This window comes from Protopterus annectens, chromosome 5.part0 (genome assembly GCF_019279795.1).
Source record: "Protopterus annectens isolate FY-2018-M chromosome 5.part0, PAN1.0, whole genome shotgun sequence".
Taxonomy (NCBI): Eukaryota; Metazoa; Chordata; order Ceratodontiformes; family Protopteridae; genus Protopterus; species Protopterus annectens.
In genome coordinates this window covers 924,479,436-924,499,739 of record NC_056735.1, presented here as the reverse complement: position 1 = coordinate 924,499,739, position 20,304 = coordinate 924,479,436, and the positions used below count along the sequence as shown (strand labels likewise).

General features: G+C 34.9%; 1 protein-coding gene across 1 annotated transcript in view; it reads right to left on the bottom strand.

Annotated features, from left to right (window-relative positions):
* The window catches only part of ARHGAP42 (Rho GTPase activating protein 42), a 1,340,395-nt gene that overhangs the window by 367,583 nt on the left and 952,508 nt on the right, over positions 1 to 20,304 (bottom strand). Inside the window, exons 17-18 of the mRNA XM_044071941.1 lie at positions 8,101 to 8,206; positions 4,615 to 4,774 (exon numbers count right to left, since the gene is read on the bottom strand). Of these exons, the coding sequence (XP_043927876.1) occupies positions 4,615 to 4,774; positions 8,101 to 8,206 (266 nt within the window). The remainder of the gene's footprint in view (positions 1 to 4,614; positions 4,775 to 8,100; positions 8,207 to 20,304) is intronic.

The window sequence follows — 20,304 nt, the reverse complement described above, 5'->3', positions numbered from 1 at the left end:
TCACAATCTGGCTCAAAGACAGAACCCACAGAGTGAGAGTTGCTAGAGCCATGTCAGACTCAAAACCGGTCACAAGTGGCATCCCACAAGGTTCTGTCCTGGGACCGCTCTTGTTCGGTATATACTTTTCCGAGGTACAGGCCAACATGGGAGGACTATGGCTTACCAAGTTCGCAGACGACTGCAAACTAGGTGCCATAATCAACTCTCCAGCTGACACAAACATCCTTCAAAAAGGTCTCACAGAGATGGATAACTGGTGCCAGAGCCATGGTCTAAAGCTAAATGCCAAAAAGTGTAAAGTCATACCCTTTGGCAATAACAATGTTCCCACAAATGACCACATAGGCGGTAACCCATTAAGTACAGAAAAAGAAATTAGGGATCTGGTGACCCAAGTTGATAGCAATCTCTCCTTTGACAACCACATTGCCAAAGTGGTTAGAAAGACCTTTTACATAGCCCACCTCATCATGAAAGGATTCACCTCTAGATCAAGAGAGGTAATCGTGCCCCTTTATTCATCCCTCATCAGGCCCATCATAGAATACAATGCCCCTTTTGGGATGTACCTTACCCGACACCTGCAGCAATTAGAAAGACCCCAAAAGTACATCATCAAGAGAATCAAGGGACTCAAACAGATGCCATATGCTGCTTGGTTAAAAAAACTCCAGCTCTACTCAGTTGCATACCGCCTACTTCGAGGCGATCTATACCTGACATATAAAGCTATGTCCAATCCAGAATTAATGGACATGCTCCACCTCAGTAAATCTAAATCCCTTAGAGCCACATGCTCGAGGGACTTGAAGCTCAGCACTGAAATAAATAGAACTTGCTGGAGGGACAGATTCATAACCCAGAGGCTCCCTTCGCTCTGGAATAGAATTCCAAATCATGTTAGGCAGAGCACCTCACTGAGTCTCTTCAAGAAGAATCTTGATGAGTGGATGGGGGATCGTAGGTTTGTCCCGGGGATTACTTCCGTGTCACTATTAGACAGAGGCACAGCAAACTAAACCTTAAAAAGGGCACAGTATACTCAAATCAAGGGGTGGCGTAAGCCAAACAAAATCGGGCTAGGCTTATAATTGCCCCAGGGCAGATAGCCTAGTATGAACCTATGAACCTATGAACCTAAGATTGTGCTACAGTGAAAACTGTAAGTGCAACAGAAGCATTACTGTTCTCTTCACTGTAGCGCGATCTTGGAGTTGGTATATTTAAGTAGGGGTGTGTGGGGGGTGCAGGGGGGCTTGCCCCCTGCAAACACTTTATTTTAGGTGTCTGTCTTTTTTCCTCCCACTTTTAAATGGCGAGATACCAAAATCTCAATGTTTTGGGTTTGTTTTTTTTAAACTCGAGATTTCGGCATTTAAAATGACCCCATATATATATATATATATATATATATATATACACACACACACACACACACACACACACACGCACTTCTCATGTGTGTGCTGCACTACACTGCTGCTAGTTGCAATATGTGTGTGTGGTGTGTGTGTGTGTCTGATTGCCTGTCTCCTATTGACTATGTGGATCACAGTGCCTTTCATAATGCACTTTCTGTCATCTTTTGCTGTTGTGGGGCACTTGATGGCTGGATGGTCATGTGTTTTTCATTTGTTGCAGTACTCTTTGCTTTGCACCATGTTTCCTGTGCCATGCCAATTGGGCAGAAGCTAGTTTTATAATACATGTCCTCTGGTGTGCAGGTCTGTCACCATCAACTGTGCAGACTACCCTTACTGTAGCCCTACCATTGTACAGCAGCAGGGTTCTCCCTGCTATCTTATTACTAAATGACGTCTGCATCATGTAGCAAACTGCACTTTCTGGCAGTGTGCTGCCCTCCATGGGGCATAGCAGATGTTTCACCTAGATCTTTTCCTTTGGTATTATTGTTGGGAAACCTATCGTCTCTCTGTATAGTGTATATGCTTTGTGGCACCACACTGTACTGTCCTCTATGGTTATCCCATGTTCTCTACTACTTTCAACATTTCAATGTAGTGGATATATGAGTAGTGTATTCTGTCTGGTGGGTCTCAATCTTTCCCTTCTCATATATTGGTCTTTCAGCATATCCTGTTGCCCATTTCATTGCCACATTTATGTGTGTTGTGTCAGCTGCACTGTTGTCTTTAGATTAGGTTATTTTTGGACTGTATCCCCACCTTCCTTTTGTGTCACATTGATGGCATTGTGTCACTTGCACTGTTGTCTTTAGATAAAGATTTTTGTGACTGTATCCCCTCCCTCCCTGTTTTAGTGGTCTCTCGTATGCTCTGTCAGCTTGTCTGTCCATCATTATAGAACTACAAAAGTAACTATGGTTATGTCCAAGTAATAATAAGCAAATTACAACAAATTACTACATCAAAGCAGATCCAAATTCAAGTGTGAAGCCACAGTTGTACCACTGTCTGCCCTTTCTCTTCAATGGGCATCCACTTTGTAGTATTTTGTAAACACGTATCTCTCAGATTGAATGCAGCTTCCAATACGTCATGAGCTGAAGTATTTACGAATCAAACAGAACATGCAGCAGCAGCTCTTACAAACTGAATGAACAGAATAATCTAAAAAAGACAAATGTCTATCCAGTAAATCTAATTCCTTTGTTTCTTTACAAGAAGCCACATATTTTTCTGTAGTTGTTCTGAGTTAAGAGAAATGCTGGCACTGTGCACATGTATATTATTAAAATATAGGTGTTCTACATCATGTCACATTTTCTTTTCTTGGACCTGTTGACAGTGAATCATGTGTCTTACTTGAAGCATTAGTCAAACCTGAAAAAGATATAAACTGCAAGAGCTGGTCTCTCCTCAATCTTCTTCTTCTTTCGGCTTTTTCCCTGTTAGGGGTCGCCACAGTGGATCACCTTGTCCGCACATTGAATGGCAGTGGAGTTTTACGGTGTCGAGTTGCCAGCCCGGCGCCCAACCTTCCACAGAAGGCACACTCACACGCACACCTAGGACCAATTTAGAGTGTCCAATCCACCTGCAGCATGTCTTTGGGATGTGGGAGGAAACAGCTGGTCTCTCCTCAATAGTGTGCAATATTTCTGCTTAAAGTAAAACTCCACCTTAGAACTAAAATAATCTATTTTTCACACTGTCTCTGTTTTCTGGGTTATTTTAACATCTCAAAATCACTTTAACTGCTTCTTATAGACTTTTAATATGTTTTCTGCAAAATGGTTGTCAATGGAACTTGACATATCAACATGATCTTATTTTTCTTCAAGCCTTTCTCTTTCCCATAAGCAATTTCAAGTCCACTTTATATGAGTCATGTTAGACATAAGGACGTAGTGCTGTGTTCCCATTCCATTGACATATATGGGATTAGTTTCAGTCCCTGTCATCTTATATACTGTCTGTAACAGGACAGCTTCTTTTATTTCTTGAATGGCCCTCATTTGTGTTTTACAGTATACTAAGGATTTATACAGCTGCAACCAAAACAGTTGCTAAATTGCAGGCTTTTGTTCAAAGTATCTTTTTGTAGTCCAAGATGAATTGACAGCCACTCCCCCTACACTTTGGTAAATGTGCTGATACTTCACAAGAATTAGAAGAAAAAAATATTTTCTGACTTTAAGATTTCAATAATGGAATACTGCTTATGTAGATTTATCAAAAGAGGTTTTGAAGGATTGACTGATTTAACTGCTCTGTTTTGGTCTGAAACACACGGCTACATTAGAAGCAGCTGTGAATCAGTGTAAGTTCTCTTCCACTTTGCAATAAAGACAATGCAAAACACTTTCATACCTCCCTGTCATGTTTACAGCAGCCTGAGCTGCTGACTACAGACTTCTTGTGTCTGTAGTATGTCATGCAAGTGTAGACAAATTCCTCACAACTCATACGAGAAGTTGAACTTAAAAAAAATAAAGTGGGTGATCTTTCTCTTCCTTTGATACCAAAGTGAGGAAATGAAAGTTTTATAATGTACAAACAGTTTTCAGGTACCTACACAGTACTGGAATCATACTGTAGGGAGAAAAGCATCTTAAGAGTTGAGTTAAACTGTAGGAGAAGGTGGAGTTTTCTTTTAATGGATTATGTTTTTTTTAAAGATTATAGAACGTGTTTTTCTAAAGTCTATAGACTGTGTCCTTTCATCATCCTGGTCAGTTTTACAATGTGTGGGAGAGCTTGCCTTACTGATTGATCTAAAAGGAGACCTTTGACAGTTACTACAACTGGGATAATCCTATCCAGCAATCGGAATTTGACATTTTTATTTCAAATATTCTCAGTCTCAGGGATGGACACATTCCTATAACAACACCTGCCAAAATGTAAAGCACTGGCTACAGAAGCGCATTCACTGTTAGCCTTTAGGGAACATCTACTTACAAATTAAGAAACAAATCTTAATATTTCTCTTCCTGTTTGCTAAAAAGTGACATATCATACATATAAACAGCTACAGCACTGAAAATACCCAGGAGATTGTCAAAGCCTCTGTTTTTCCCACATGTAACACATCATTAGTTGCAATCACAATATGTATAACTTTTAATAATGTCAAATGCAGTGACACAATGTATACAATATCTTGCAATTGAGGAAGCCCATTTACCGTTTCATAATTTTCTATCAAAATTTCACCAACAATGTTCTGGAACTTGATGTTCATCATGGCAGCAACAGTTTCTTCCTGTGATCTCATTAAGGTCGGTCCAAAAATAACTCCCAGGTTGGACACTGTCATAAGATTCTGTTGACTATGTAGTGACACCCTATATTTATGGGGAAGAAGGTAGAGCAAAGCACATTAAAAACTGTTGAAGATCAAGCAAATTTCCACACAAAAGAAAAAATATTGATTTCAAAAGCTGGAAATGTTAATTTTTTTGTTAAACTATCCATTTATAGTTACTAAGATAAACTACATAAGCACTACCATGATTAGCTATATTATGTGTATTGTGTACTCATCTCTTATTAAATGTTCACTCTGTAGAAGTAGAATTTTGACAGTTTGATTCAGTACATCAATTACATGTGCAAAATGTTCTGAATAGTATTAAAACAGTGGTTGGAGTTCTCTATCCAAATCACTTTATAACAACCATTATGCCACTGATTCTTAAGTAGAATGCAACTAGGAAGAGCATCATAATTTTCCATAAAACCTTTATTCAAATTCAGTGATAAGATGTGACTTTCACTGACAAAAATAAGATAGCTACAGAGAGTGTAATATGGTGTATGTAGTAACAGAAATGAATTGACCATGCCTCATTCAAGTAAGTCATGGAAATAAGGTTCTAAGGCGGACTCCAAAATATGTATGTCTTGGCAAAAGAAACAGCAGCCTTATAGCATTAATTTTACTCATAATAATCTTTCTCTCCCTCCCTCTCTCTCTCTCTCTCTCTCTATATATATATATAGAGAGAGAGAGAGAGATAGAGAGAGCGAAATATATTGTTTTACAGATATTATACAACAAATGCTCTTAACTATTCAAAAACAAGCATGCTGACTGGACAGCCCAACTAGCGAACCCATTTTAAATTGAGCATATATCAACAGAAAAAAGTCCGGTCACTGAGTGGCCAAACTTGATGGTCAGACCAAACAAGATGAAAAATCAGATACTTTCTGCAAAACTAAACAAACTGAAACCTACCTAATTTTCCTTATATGTTTGCGCTGTCCCTTGTATATATCTACATTTTTTAAAAAAGCAGCAACAGAGATTCTGTTTTCTTCTTCTCTCTTCTCCTGCACTAAAGTACAGTGTGAGCATGGGAAAGCAAGTCCCATAAACATGTTCAGTACATCAGACTACAGAAGGCAATGTGGAAGAAGACTGAAGTGCTGTTATACAAAGACATTATTAAAAAAAGGTAACCAATTTCTTCCTTAAATACTGTCTGTGCAATAGCAACAATCCACTCTTGCTTGTGGCTTTACCCTCATGATCAAACCACACCAACTGTAGGTAAATCCAGGTATACCCATGCATAGTCGTGGATTACTGCTTAACTATATGATGATACAGTTGTGTGATGTACCATTCATCATAGTGGTGTGCAGGTCAAATAACAAACTGAGATTAGACTATTTTAAAAAGTCAATTGCTTTGAAATCCCACTTTCAATTATTATTTTACTAATGACACTGCTGAGTTGATCCTACCACCCCCAACCCAACCCTCTATGCTTCTCCAGTTACAAATGACCTCTACCAAAATGCAAACACTTTATATAGAGTTATTATACTAAGAAAGGTGGGAAGGTGATGTTCACTGAACAATCTTCTTGTGGCATCTGTTTGTAATATCACGAATGTAACTGTGGTTAACCTGAGTCTTCAGTCAGTTGACTTTTGGAACAATTTGACTTGGGCCAATGTCCTCCAGTAGAAGGTCACTTAGTTCATGTTGTTCTATTTATTCTACTAGTCATGCAACTGGAGTAAGTGGAGACCTGGTTTTTCATGGCACCTTAATCTTTTTCCCATTTTTGGTCCAGTGACACAGAAATAATTGCTTACAAGACTCTAGAAGGACCATTTATTTATTTACTTATTTGACGGAAGGAGGTCGTCTCAACTCTTCCTTATGAAAACCTGGTACTACTCTCCGATTTTGAATGAAACAGTTTTCTTATATATTATTCATGTTTGTTTTTGGTGTCTGAAATAGCTCTGCAGCACTATTTTTCAAATTTATGAAAACACTTGACATGAACTGTAAATCTATAAAAATTTTAAAAAAGGGGGGTGCGGCATACATGCTTATAGGCAGCAACAACACTAGAACTGCTGCACTATATGCAACATGCAACACTATAGAAATGTAATAGGATTCTGAAGTGGTTGGCAGCTATGAAGTCAATTACTGCTGCTATAATCACATCCATACAAACAGGCACACAGACACACAAATTTAAGTGTCTATATCTATATGTATATCTATATATAGAGATATTGATACATGGGTGCTAGTGATTATATGTAGTAGGTTAGATCGACAGCTGTCTAGTTGACCAGTTGATTGACAGGTGTACAAGATCACACAAATTCAGGGGTTGGGAAATTTTCCCCCTTAACCCATGTTTGTGTGATCCTGGAGTTAGTATATATAATTAGTGGGGGTTTGAGGGGGCAACTTTTAGAAGTAAGATTTTGTAGGTGTTGAGGCTGTTTATCTGCTCAAGCATAACACTGTATCAGTTACATTGTTTTTGACCTTTTGTTGTCAATATTATTACAGTCACCTCTAGGTGTTTTAGATTAAATGTGGTACACACACATACACACATTTATATAAAATTTCCTTTGTAATCATGTCTTGTCACAGACAACTTATTTGTTAAATGTATAAAACATATACCTCCAACACACAGACAGACAGGCAATCACACACACACACGTGCACACACACGCGCACACACACACACACACACACACACACACACACACACACACACACACACACACACACACACACACACAGACAGACACACACACACACACACACATGCACATGAGAGAGAGAGAGAGAGAGAGAGAGAGAGGACTCTGTCTCAGCAAACAAGAAAATCCACCATGGCTGACTGGACCTTTAAACCATGATTCATCTACTAAAAAAAAAAAAACGATTAAAAACCTTGAACATATAAATCAAACATATCCTATAATGCTTGGTGTGAAGGTTTAATATTTTGTTCATCACAGAATGTTGTCTTTTCTATTGCTGCTAACACATATGCCAATTTACAAATGTTGCAGTTTGCATCTTCTCACCCAACTTCTTAAAGATATAGGTATACATCAACCAAGACTTACATGTCTGGAATAGAACAAATGGTATATAATATTCCTCATAATAGTCATCAGTAAAATGTAGTATTTCTAATGGGTTTTAATACTTTTACTGCTTATTAAAACTAAAAGACTAGACAGCAACAGCTAGCCAGAATGGCTTAAATTTTGCAAAACAGAAATCTCCTTTTTTGAATTGTCTCATTTGTTTCGCTGTTATACTGCTATGTCCTAAGAAACATGACTCAGCTGATGAAGTTACAGATAAAGACGTAAATATATGACTTACTTGACTAAGTGCTTAATCAATATATCCAGCATTTCCTTGTTCTTCTCTGGTAACCGGTGTACAAGTGCATGTACAGCTCTTACCCTGTACTGTTGTTCGTCTGATTCTAAAAAAAAAATATATATATAAATATCTGTGCTAGCAAATGTTCATCACACAATTTGATATGATTAAATGGTAAGTCTCATTCTTCACACTTTGCAAGCTTAAACCCATTTTCATTTAGTGTTAGAAGTTTCTATAACACATCATTTCACACCCATCACAAAATAAACTTTTCTTCATTTTCTTGACTTCTCCCACAACACTAGAAAATAGCTGCTTAACTGATTTTCTGTGAGCGCCAAATACTTTTTTCCCCTAATATATGGGGCCTATATTATTTCATCGAAATATGTATCCATTGAATACATATTCAACAAAGGCTACACAGCAAAATTCAGTTCAGCGAAGCACAGAATGTTTTCCCACAGTTAGGAAATAGTCATCCACTAGCACTCTGTAACATACACCACACTTCCTCAAGCCCACTCAAGTGGGGGGATTCACCCACACACCCCCTAACTATATATACCAACTCTGAGATCGCATTATGGTGGGGAAAAGTGCAAAGTTGTGGTGATAGCCTTGTGGATCCTAACCATGGGAAAAATTCCGCGATTCACTGAAATGAATTTCGCTGTTTAGCCTTCACTGAATACGTATTTGCTGAATACATATTTCAATAAAGTAATATAGACCCATATATGGACTACAGCATAAGTGTTCCGGTCTACATATAAAGATTGTCTCACAGCATTACATCTTAAGTATTTTATGTCACTTTTGAAGTAGATATCTCAGTGCATGAATACAGTTTCAGGAGAATTTTTAGTACTGGCAAAGGTGGCTTCAGACTGTAAATATGACATTATTGTTTAGGTGAAGCTGCATTTTTCATCAGTGCTTTGGAAATGAATTTGGTTACACTTAAGAGATACTGAGGCAAATATATCTGCTGGCATTAGTGGCTTAGATTTCTAAATAAACCTCACATTTAATGGCTCTACATCAAAATACAAAATGGTAGACTAAAGAAACCCACTAGGACAGTGGCTACAAAAACAAATAGTGATGAACTCCAACATGTTCTTCAGCATTCACATTTATTTACTAGGTCTATATAATGGCATTTCATTGGAAATTGTGGTGGCATGCATAAGATATTTTGATAATAAACTGATTCTAAAACTTGCTTTTCCAAAACCTGCTATGATAACTGTAAACAATAAAATCATGTTCAATAAAGACTTTTCCAACAAGGACATAGGAAGAAAGTAAGCTCCTTAGCCCCTGAAAAAAGCTCTCCAAAAGAAAAATAGTAAACCTGATTTTCTTTACCCTACTAGAGGCAAACTCTCCCAGCACAAGAAACAGAGTGATTTAACTCACTGGAGGAAGCTTCCTCTTATATTCAGAACGATATCATTACAAACTGTTACGATAATGGCAGGAATTGTATTTCATGAAGAGACAAGCTGAGAATGACTGCTAGAAAACTGTTGTTATACCAAAAGTCAAGGATAAGTAAGGTTTTAAGTGAAAAAACTTGAAAGAATAATATGGGAAAAAAATAAAACAAAAAAAATGGGATTTCATTCAATGAATATAGTATTTTTTAAGAGTTTCCTATTAATGGGGCAATTGCAAATAGTTCTGTTAAAAATAATTTCAAATATGCTATTTCTGATAATTTGTATTTAGATATTTTAGAGGGTTTGGTCATTGGAGTATTTAACTATTAATTGATTAATTAATTAATTAATTAATTAATTAATTAATTAATTAATTTATTTATTTATTTTTGTTTACTGGAAAGTCCAACTGAGATAAAAACCCTCTTTCAGCAAAGTCTCAAAGAGAAAAGTTCCACATTTAACAACAATTTTGAAATATACATAAAATACAGTTACATGATATCAGAAGGAATACAAAACATAAGTGTACATACATGAGAGAAAAAAAAAACTATAAATGCTTACATAAATATATTTTAGGTACTGAGCATGTGCGTAGCATATATAGTTATACACATATGCTTGTATACAGCAAAGGGGGATAAAACATTGAAAAAGACATTGTAATATTACGGGCAATTTCAAGCAAGTAATATAATGAAAAGAAAAGGCAACTTAACTATGGAAATATTAGAAAGGGGAGGTGGTTGATGAAATATAGTATGATATGTAATTAGGAAAGTGAGAATGACTGGGGTTACTTGGACTGTTATAATGAGTATTAACTTTGAGTAGATAAGGAGAGAGAGCCATGAAACTCTAACAGAGAAGGGACAGTGAAATAGTATTTGATTTAAATAGAGAGCAGAAGAGAATGAGTCTTGTCAACATAGAATCTATGATTAATATAATTTATGTAAACACAGTTACTCCTTATAATTAAGTGAATATCTTTCTGGCCTGATTTTATTATTATTCTTCTATTAAGAAAAGTTAATTGCAATATTAAAAAATAAAACTGTCTCAACATTGCAATTTAACAGCTTATACAAGATATCTTAAAGATTTAAGACCCTAATTAGCATATTTATGTGTGAATCTGAGACTGCAGTTTTTGTTATTAACAGAATTTAGTTAGTGTGAGCTTGAGAGACAGTTCACATAAGTAAAAGCTTGTTAAAAATACTTTTCTGTGTCACAGTGGCTGAAACAGCATTCTCAGTTCATAATGACTATGTGGGCATCTCACCAGTTCACCCTGTAGGTGTTCTTCTGGTCTATGATTCTGTAGATATCTCTGAAGATAGAATAAAACTTTATATTTTCTCTAAATAGCAGGTTCAAAATGCAGCTGATTACAGTAACAAACACAAAGAGAGCCTAAGTTTGTCTGCATATTACGGGAATATCCGCTACAGAAATTAAATATTTCTTGTTAACCAAAGTCTGTAATGTTAGGCAGAAGTTCATTTAATAAAATACGAACAAAAAAGCTGCACAAACGTTTGAAACACAAAATACGAAGAGATGAAAGCTGGATACTGCCCAACCCAGATTGCAAACAGTCACGAAAATCAAGTATCCTTTAACACAATTTTATTGGTGTTTTCGGAAACGACTATGCGTTTCCTTCCTCAGAAGCACAAACAGAACAGTCGCATCCAGCCCTTACTTGAAAACCTTTAAAAACGTCATGTGATGCTAATTAAATAATGCAATGCTTAACTTTAATCTACTAGTCTGCTTAAAAATTCTTTACAAAGAATGTTCTCATATCCTGCAATACATCGCTAGTAGTTACAAATAATTAAAATTAATTAAAGTTAATTAAAGTTACTATGCAGTAGTGTGTGTGTGCGAATGATAGGTGTTGTTAAAATGTACTCAATTTAAAATACGATAACCCATAATATTTATTGCATTTCCTAACTCCTTTTAAAAACCACTTAAACTAAAAATGCTATACAAAACAAATACATAATGAACTATACTTCAAATAATGACTGTAGAAATTTAAAAATGAATAAATGACTAGCCTAAAAGGCCTCACCCTGCAAAAGATATGGCAGAACCCAAACTTCAGCGCCCATAGAATGTTTACACTGACAACCTGACTGTGAAGTGGGGGACACTAAATTACTTCTAAGCTAAAAGTTCCTTCTTGACTAATAAGTGAATAATGAATGAATCAGCAAGAAAAGAGAAAGACTAAAATGGTGAGCTTGCGCAAATTAGGACAGGTTCACCTTAATGGAGCCCGTACATCCTTAAAATGCCCGTTTTGTAAATAAGGGCTTCCTTATCTGTTACATGCAAGCTTTTTTAAAATGCAAGCAATAGATACATGCTCATTGAGACTTGGGGGGAATGTTGCTCCAGTTTTAATCTGCCAACATAATTCTTGTATCTCCAAGAAGATTTGCCATGGTCCCACGTAGGGGGCATCATCTATATTTTTCAACACCATAAATTCAAACTTGTGGTTCGGGAATTCCAGAATATGGCAGGCGAGTGCATTATTAGTGTCACCTTTTGACCGAGACAGATAAGCAAGGGGAATGAATCGATGCAGAACGAGCAGAATTCTTTACCCTCCCTGAACACATTTTTAAGTAAAAAGAACTTTTTCTCAACCAATGTTCGAGATATGAGGAAACAACCAGGCTCTCTCACCACGAAAACTGTATGAAGTCCTGATGTATCCAGCCCGGACTTGTGGCTCGCAAAAAATACAACTGTGAGGCAGTAAATCAGGAACAGTAGCGTCGCTTACTCAATATGCATTAAGCATCAACATGCAATGAGCATTAAGAATGTAACAAAAAGTCATTCAATCAGGAACAGTAGAATCACTTTCTTGCAGTAAGTAACAGATAATCCAGTTTAAAAAGACCAAAAACGTTTATTGTGAGCGCTTTCGCGTGGTCACCACCACGCTTCATCAGACAATACATATAGAATTCAAAACATCTATTTATACAAATACATCAAGAAAGGGCGCCAAATTAAAACAAGCAACTCAAATGATTTTCCAATTAAAAAGTTAGTGTGGGCTGATTGAAGTAATTAAAATGTTTTAAGATACTGCACTCCATTTAAAGAGGACCTGAATGCCCAGAAACACTAGCATGTTCATACACTATACAATATGAATTTAAAAACTTTCAACATTGATACTGACGGCGAGTGTTTTTGAGAATAATATAAGTTAAATTAAACGAAACTGAAGTAAACTGCATAATATTGCAAGCTGGATAAAGCACATTTAAAATGCAGTCAATGTCAAAACATGTTCAGTGTCAAAACATAGCAACCTATGTGTCGAACATTGTTCTCTTATAGACTGCTTTACAGCAATATTTAGAATTAAATAGAATTAAATATTGCCTGAATGAATAAATAAATAAGTGAATGAAATATATGTATAGCTGAACAATCAAATGAACAAATAAATAGATAAATAAATAAATGGATAAATATCTATTTCTTGGAATACAAAACCGCTGTTTATGGCACCAATGAATTAGATCTCTATTATTTATTTAGTGCCTGCATCATTAGGGTTATTCATAATTCCAATTATTTATTATCAAATAAATAAATAAATAAATAGATAAATAAATAAATGAATAGATAAATAAATAAATGAATAAATAAGTAAATGCATATCTATTTATTATGATAAGAATCCAGTATTGATGACACCAATGTAATAAATTTCTATTATTTAATGGATTCAAAGATGTATTAGTAGATTTAATCATTTAACAAATTGAAAAGTGGATAAATGTTAAATATTAAAATTGTTAAATATAAAAAATTGTTAAATATAAAAAATTGGATATAAAAATTTTTTTATTATTATTAAATATTAAATATTTCAAATGTACTAAGTATTGAATGCTAATTATAAATATAGATAATAATGAATGTGAAGAATCTAATGATATATATACACATAATTATAGTGCAAATGTGTAGAATGTAAGAATGAATAAGAATAAACCTGAAAATGTGACTATGAGTAAGCAGATACATAACGTCCTGCATGGATGGAATAAGTGGCTAAATAGAGTCAAACTCATGGATGTGATGCTTAAAATAAGAGGACAAAAATGGACTTAATGCAGCTATGATGCTAGGTGGATGTAAATGCGAGTGAACACCACTACTAAGATGCTGATATTGTAATAAGCTTATGTATATAAAAATTTCTTTGTAACAAATGATTTGACAGACAACAATGTATATGAGATACAATATAAAGAAATCATTAAATAATGTATTCATACTAAAATAACATTAGAATATAAAAAATTTTTTAAAAGTTTTCGTAAGAATTACATACCATGAATGTACCCCATTTGGTAGATAATTCTATATAGAATTTTATCTGTCTTCCAAAACTGGCTTAATGGAAACTTGGTTATTGATGCCAGGAGGTATGTGTGCAGCCATTCTTAGTATCCATTTCAATTCCTTATTGTTTAAGAGTAATGAATTATCTCCACCTCTTTTGTTAGGTGTAACTATCTCCAATACCTTAAATTCAAAACTATGGTGGGGCTGTTCCATAATGTGTTTAGCTAATGCGTTTAACTCATTCATCTTCTGAATGTCATAAAGATGACCATAAATTCTGTCTTTTAAACATCTTTTAGTAAGGCCAATGTAGAACACTGTGCAATTTTTACATGTGGCCAAATAAATAAGGTTTTTGGTACGACAGTTAGCATAAAACCTTGGATGGAAACTGTAGTTCAAAGTGGGATGTTTAAAACCTACTTCTTTTGAAATATAGCTGCACCTCTTACAATTGTAACATGGAAAGGTACCTTTTTTACTACTGAATGAGGAACTTGATTCATCACTAATGCATTTATCATTGCATAATAGCTGTTTTAAATTCGGGCTATTCTTAAACATAAAATGTGGTTTGTTCCCTATCAAATGTTTAACAAAGGGATCTATCGTGAGTAGTTTCCAATTATTATAGAAAACATTTTTAATATCATTAATAGTACTAGTATAGTTCGAAACTATAGGTACAAAACCTTTACATCTTGTAGAATATCTACTATTTATGATATTTGTATCTTGATTTCTTATCAAAGCAGTCCTAATTACATTGTTCCTGGTGTTTGTAATTAGCCCTGCATCATAGCCTCTCTCTCTAAATAGTAGTTCTAGATGATCTGCTTCAAGTTGTAACAGATGTGGGTCTTTACAGAGTCTTTTTAGTCTAATGAATTGACTCTTGATGATGCCAGGAAAAACATACCTAGGGTGCATACTGTCAAAAGATAGGAGTGTATTCCTCCATGTCGGTTTTCTATAAATGGCTGAGGTTATGGTACCATCCTCATTAATACTTAAGGTGACATCCAAAAAGTTAATAGATTTAGCAGAGCATTCCATGGTGAACCGTAAAAAAGTTGAAGTACTCTCAAGATAATTCAAAAACTTTGTAAAGTCAGACTCTGTACCTTTCCAAACGATAAAAATATCATCTACAAAACGTTTATAAGTTATTATTTGTGTAAACAGGGGGTGGGTGAATAGGTAAGAACGTTCCCAGGCCAAAACAACCAAGTTGGAATAGGTGTTTGCACATGGGGTGCCCATTGCCACCCCCCATTTCTGTAGATAATAATCATTTAAGAACATAAATACATTGTTGTTTAATATCATATCAAGTAACTGACATGTAAGTAATTGTCTATCATTAGAAAAGGTTTTATCCAGCGTTAGTATGTCTCTTATGGCTTCAATACCCAAATCATTGGGGATCGAGGTGAAGAGATTCTTCACGTCCAGAGTAATCAGGATATAATCATGATGCTGAATGTCTAATTGTATCTCTGACAAACACGCTAGTAGGTGGTAAGTGTCTTTTAAAATAGTATCAAAGGAGTCCACCACCGGTCTGAGTAAAAACTCTACAAAGCAAGAAGCATTAGCAGTGACCCAATGGTCACCTGATACTATAGGTCGTAATGGAATGGGATAAGTATTCTTGTGGATTTTCGGAAGTCCTTTAATAACTGGTATGGTGGGGTTATCTACCAGGAGATAATTGTACAATTCTTCATTTATTTGTCTGCAAATAAGCAAATCATATAACATATCGTGCACATTACTGATGATTGTGTTCACTCTGTATAATTCTAGTTTTACATAAGTCGTCTCATCATTAAGCATTAAACACATGTTAGTATTATAATCAGCCCTGTTTAGAATCACAATCCCACCTCCCTTATCGGCAGGTTTAACAGAGATTTTATCACTTTGCTTTAAGTATTTCAGAGAATTAAATTCATCTAAACTCAGATTAAAAAAACCAGGTTTTATCTTAGTAGAAAATAATTCATAAAAATCTTGTTCACAAATATGTAAAAAACATTCTATACTATGCGGTAGTGGGGGCATAAAAGTGCTTTTCCTTTTAAAAACAGTGGGCGCAACATTTTCATTATGATCAGATTTGTCTTTAAAGAAAACTTTTAAAGCTACTCGTCTACAGAACAATCTTAAATTAATTAAAACATCAGTTAGTGTGTCAGAACAAGCTGGAATAAAATTTAAACCACGGTTTAAAAGAGAAATATCAGTGTCAGAAAAATTGTAGTCAGAATGGTTATATAGTAAACCAGTCACTTTCTTGTTCGTCCTGTCGGTTGGAAGCTTTCCAAGGATAGCTTCCTTTTCCTTGGGCCTCGACTCGTAGACCGTCCTCTGTTCTGGAATCTTTGTTTCACTGGGTAAGGTAGAAAGTTTTTTGACGAGGAACCCAAGGGGACTACATTATTAAAATCTTTGGGTCTGGCTCCTGGATTAGTAGCGGGTTTTAGTAGCGCAAGTTGGTTTGGAGGGGGAGTGTCAGTCACATTAGGAGCCATGAAACTGTTGCTAATCCCCTCTAAGTTAACAGCAGATAAAGAAACATTGGTCGACAATGTATTTTCATTAACATTGCTGGCAGCAGAGGTGCCTTCTATGGAAAAAGAACGTTGAGTATTCTTCAGGTTATCATTTGCGTTACCATTCTCATTATTTGTTAAATTATTGCCTCTTGGCCAAACAAAAACTTGTCTTAATTTAAAGTCTTGGAAGTCTCTTTGCAACTTACGCATTTTTATTGCCTTCAGTCTCTCACTGAAGGCATTTACTTGCAAACATATGTTACGTAGTCTGCGGGTGCAATAGTCAGCTTTAAAACGGAGACTGAGGTCTTTAAAGTTAGTATCAACTTTATCTCTTAGTTCAATTTCTAGGGGAGCAAAATAATCAAGAAGAAGCCTGATATACCTGTGTCCGAGGTCAATATTCAGATCCTGCCATTTTTTGAGGAGTTCTGGATGCGCCTCTCCGTACGATGGCATACACATGACCCGCATCCCTCTCGGCACGATAGAGTAATGGAGACAAGCCTCTAGGTGTTGCCTTTGCCAGGCATATCTTTGTAGTTTATACATGTCATCCTCTAGTGTCTTGGATACAAGATTAAAGTCAGAAATGTTAAAGCCTTCTGTATCTACAGAAGTGACATGCTCCGTTTGCGAAAGATCCAGAGTCAATAAAGGGTTAGCTTGCATATGTAATAAATCTTCTAAGTTCACAACTGCTTCCCTCGTCCCTGGAGTGTAGTCAAGTTCAATGTTGACGGTATCCATCGTGTGCTGGCGGTGAAAATAAAGTGTAAAAGAAGCAATGAACAAAAAAACTCTTCACCGGCAACTGAAGAGAGAGTGCCTGTAACTGGAGGCAAAAATGAGGAAACAACCAGGCTCTCTCACCACGAAAACTGTATGAAGTCCTGATGTATCCAGCCCGGACTTGTGGCTCGCAAAAAATACAACTGTGAGGCAGTAAATCAGGAACAGTAGCGTCGCTTACTCAATATGCATTAAGCATCAACATGCAATGAGCATTAAGAATGTAACAAAAAGTCATTCAATCAGGAACAGTAGAATCACTTTCTTGCAGTAAGTAACAGATAATCCAGTTTAAAAAGACCAAAAACGTTTATTGTGAGCGCTTTCGCGTGGTCACCACCACGCTTCATCAGACAATACATATAGAATTCAAAACATCTATTTATACAAATACATCAAGAAAGGGCGCCAAATTAAAACAAGCAACTCAAATGATTTTCCAATTAAAAAGTTAGTGTGGGCTGATTGAAGTAATTAAAATGTTTTAAGATACTGCACTCCATTTAAAGAGGACCTGAATGCCCAGAAACACTAGCATGTTCATACACTATACAATATGAATTTAAAACTTTCAACATTGATACTGACGGCGAGTGTTTTTGAGAATAATATAAGTTAAATTAAACGAAACTGAAGTAAACTGCATAATATTGCAAGCTGGATAAAGCACATTTAAAACGCAGTCAATGTCAAAACATGTTCAGTGTCAAAACATAGCAACCTATGTGTCGAACATTGTTCTCTTATAGACTGCTTTACAGCAATATTTAGAATTAAATAGAATTAAATATTGCCTGAATGAATAAATAAATAAGTGAATGAAATATATGTATAGCTGAACAATCAAATGAACAAATAAATAGATAAATAAATAAATGGATAAATATCTATTTCTTGGAATACAAAACTGCTGTTTATGGCACCAATGAATTAGATCTCTATTATTTATTTAGTGCCTGCATCATTAGGGTTATTCATAATTCCAATTATTTATTATCAAATAAATAAATAAATAAATAGATAAATAAATAAATGAATAGATAAATAAATAAATGAATAAATAAGTAAATGCATATCTATTTATTATGATAAGAATCCAGTATTGATGACACCAATGTAATAAATTTCTATTATTTAATGGATTCAAAGATGTATTAGTAGATTTAATCATTTAACAAATTGAAAAGTGGATAAATGTTAAATATTAAAATTGTTAAATATAAAAAATTGTTAAATATAAAAAATTTGGATATAAAAAATTTTTTATTATTATTAAATATTAAATATTTCAAATGTACTAAGTATTGAATGCTAATTATAAATATAGATAATAATGAATGTGAAGAATCTAATGATATATATACACATAATTATAGTGCAAATGTGTAGAATGTAAGAATGAATAAGAATAAACCTGAAAATGTGACTATGAGTAAGCAGATACATAACGTCCTGCATGGATGGAATAAGTGGCTAAATAGAGTCAAACTCATGGATGTGATGCTTAAAATAAGAGGACAAAAATGGACTTAATGCAGCTATGATGCTAGGTGGATGTAAATGCGAGTGAACACCACTACTAAGATGCTGATATTGTAATAAGCTTATGTATATAAAAATTTCTTTGTAACAAATGATCTGACAGACAACAATGTATATGAGATACAATATAAAGAAATCATTAAATAATGTATTCATACTAAAATAACATTAGAATATAAAAATTTTTTTAAAAGTTTTCGTAAGAATTACATACCATGAATGTACCCCATTTGGTAGATAATTCTATATAGAATTTTATCTGTCTTCCAAAACTGGCTTAATGGAAACTTGGTTATTGATGCCAGGAGGTATGTGTGCAGCCATTCTTAGTATCCATTTCAATTCCTTATTGTTTAAGAGTAATGAATTATCTCCACCTCTTTTGTTAGGTGTAACTATCTCCAATACCTTAAATTCAAAACTATGGTGGGGCTGTTCCATAATGTGTTTAGCTAATGCGTTTAACTCATTCATCTTCTGAATGTCATAAAGATGACCATAAATTCTGTCTTTTAAACATCTTTTAGTAAGGCCAATGTAGAACACTGTGCAATTTTTACATGTGGCCAAATAAATAAGGTTTTTGGTACGACAGTTAGCATAAAACCTTGGATGGAAACTGTAGTTCAAAGTGGGATGTTTAAAACCTACTTCTTTTGAAATATAGCTGCACCTCTTACAATTGTAACATGGAAAGGTACCTTTTTTACTACTGAATGAGGAACTTGATTCATCACTAATGCATTTATCATTGCATAATAGCTGTTTTAAATTCGGGCTATTCTTAAACATAAAATGTGGTTTGTTCCCTATCAAATGTTTAACAAAGGGATCTATCGTGAGTAGTTTCCAATTATTATAGAAAACATTTTTAATATCATTAATAGTACTAGTATAGTTCAAAACTATAGGTACAAAACCTTTACATCTTGTAGAATATCTACTATTTATGATATTTGTATCTTGATTTCTTATCAAAGCAGTCCTAATTACATTGTTCCTGGTGTTTGTAATTAGCCCTGCATCATAGCCTCTCTCTCTAAATAGTAGTTCTAGATGATCTGCTTCAAGTTGTAACAGATGTGGGTCTTTACAGAGTCTTTTTAGTCTAATGAATTGACTCTTGATGATGCCAGGAAAAACATACCTAGGGTGCATACTGTCAAAAGATAGGAGTGTATTCCTCCATGTCGGTTTTCTATAAATGGCTGAGGTTATGGTACCATCCTCATTAATACTTAAGGTGACATCCAAAAAGTTAATAGATTTAGCAGAGCATTCCATGGTGAACCGTAAAAAAGTTGAAGTACTCTCAAGATAATTCAAAAACTTTGTAAAGTCAGACTCTGTACCTTTCCAAACGATAAAAATATCATCTACAAAACGTTTATAAGTTATTATTTGTGTAAACAGGGGGTGGGTGAATAGGTAAGAACGTTCCCAGGCCAAAA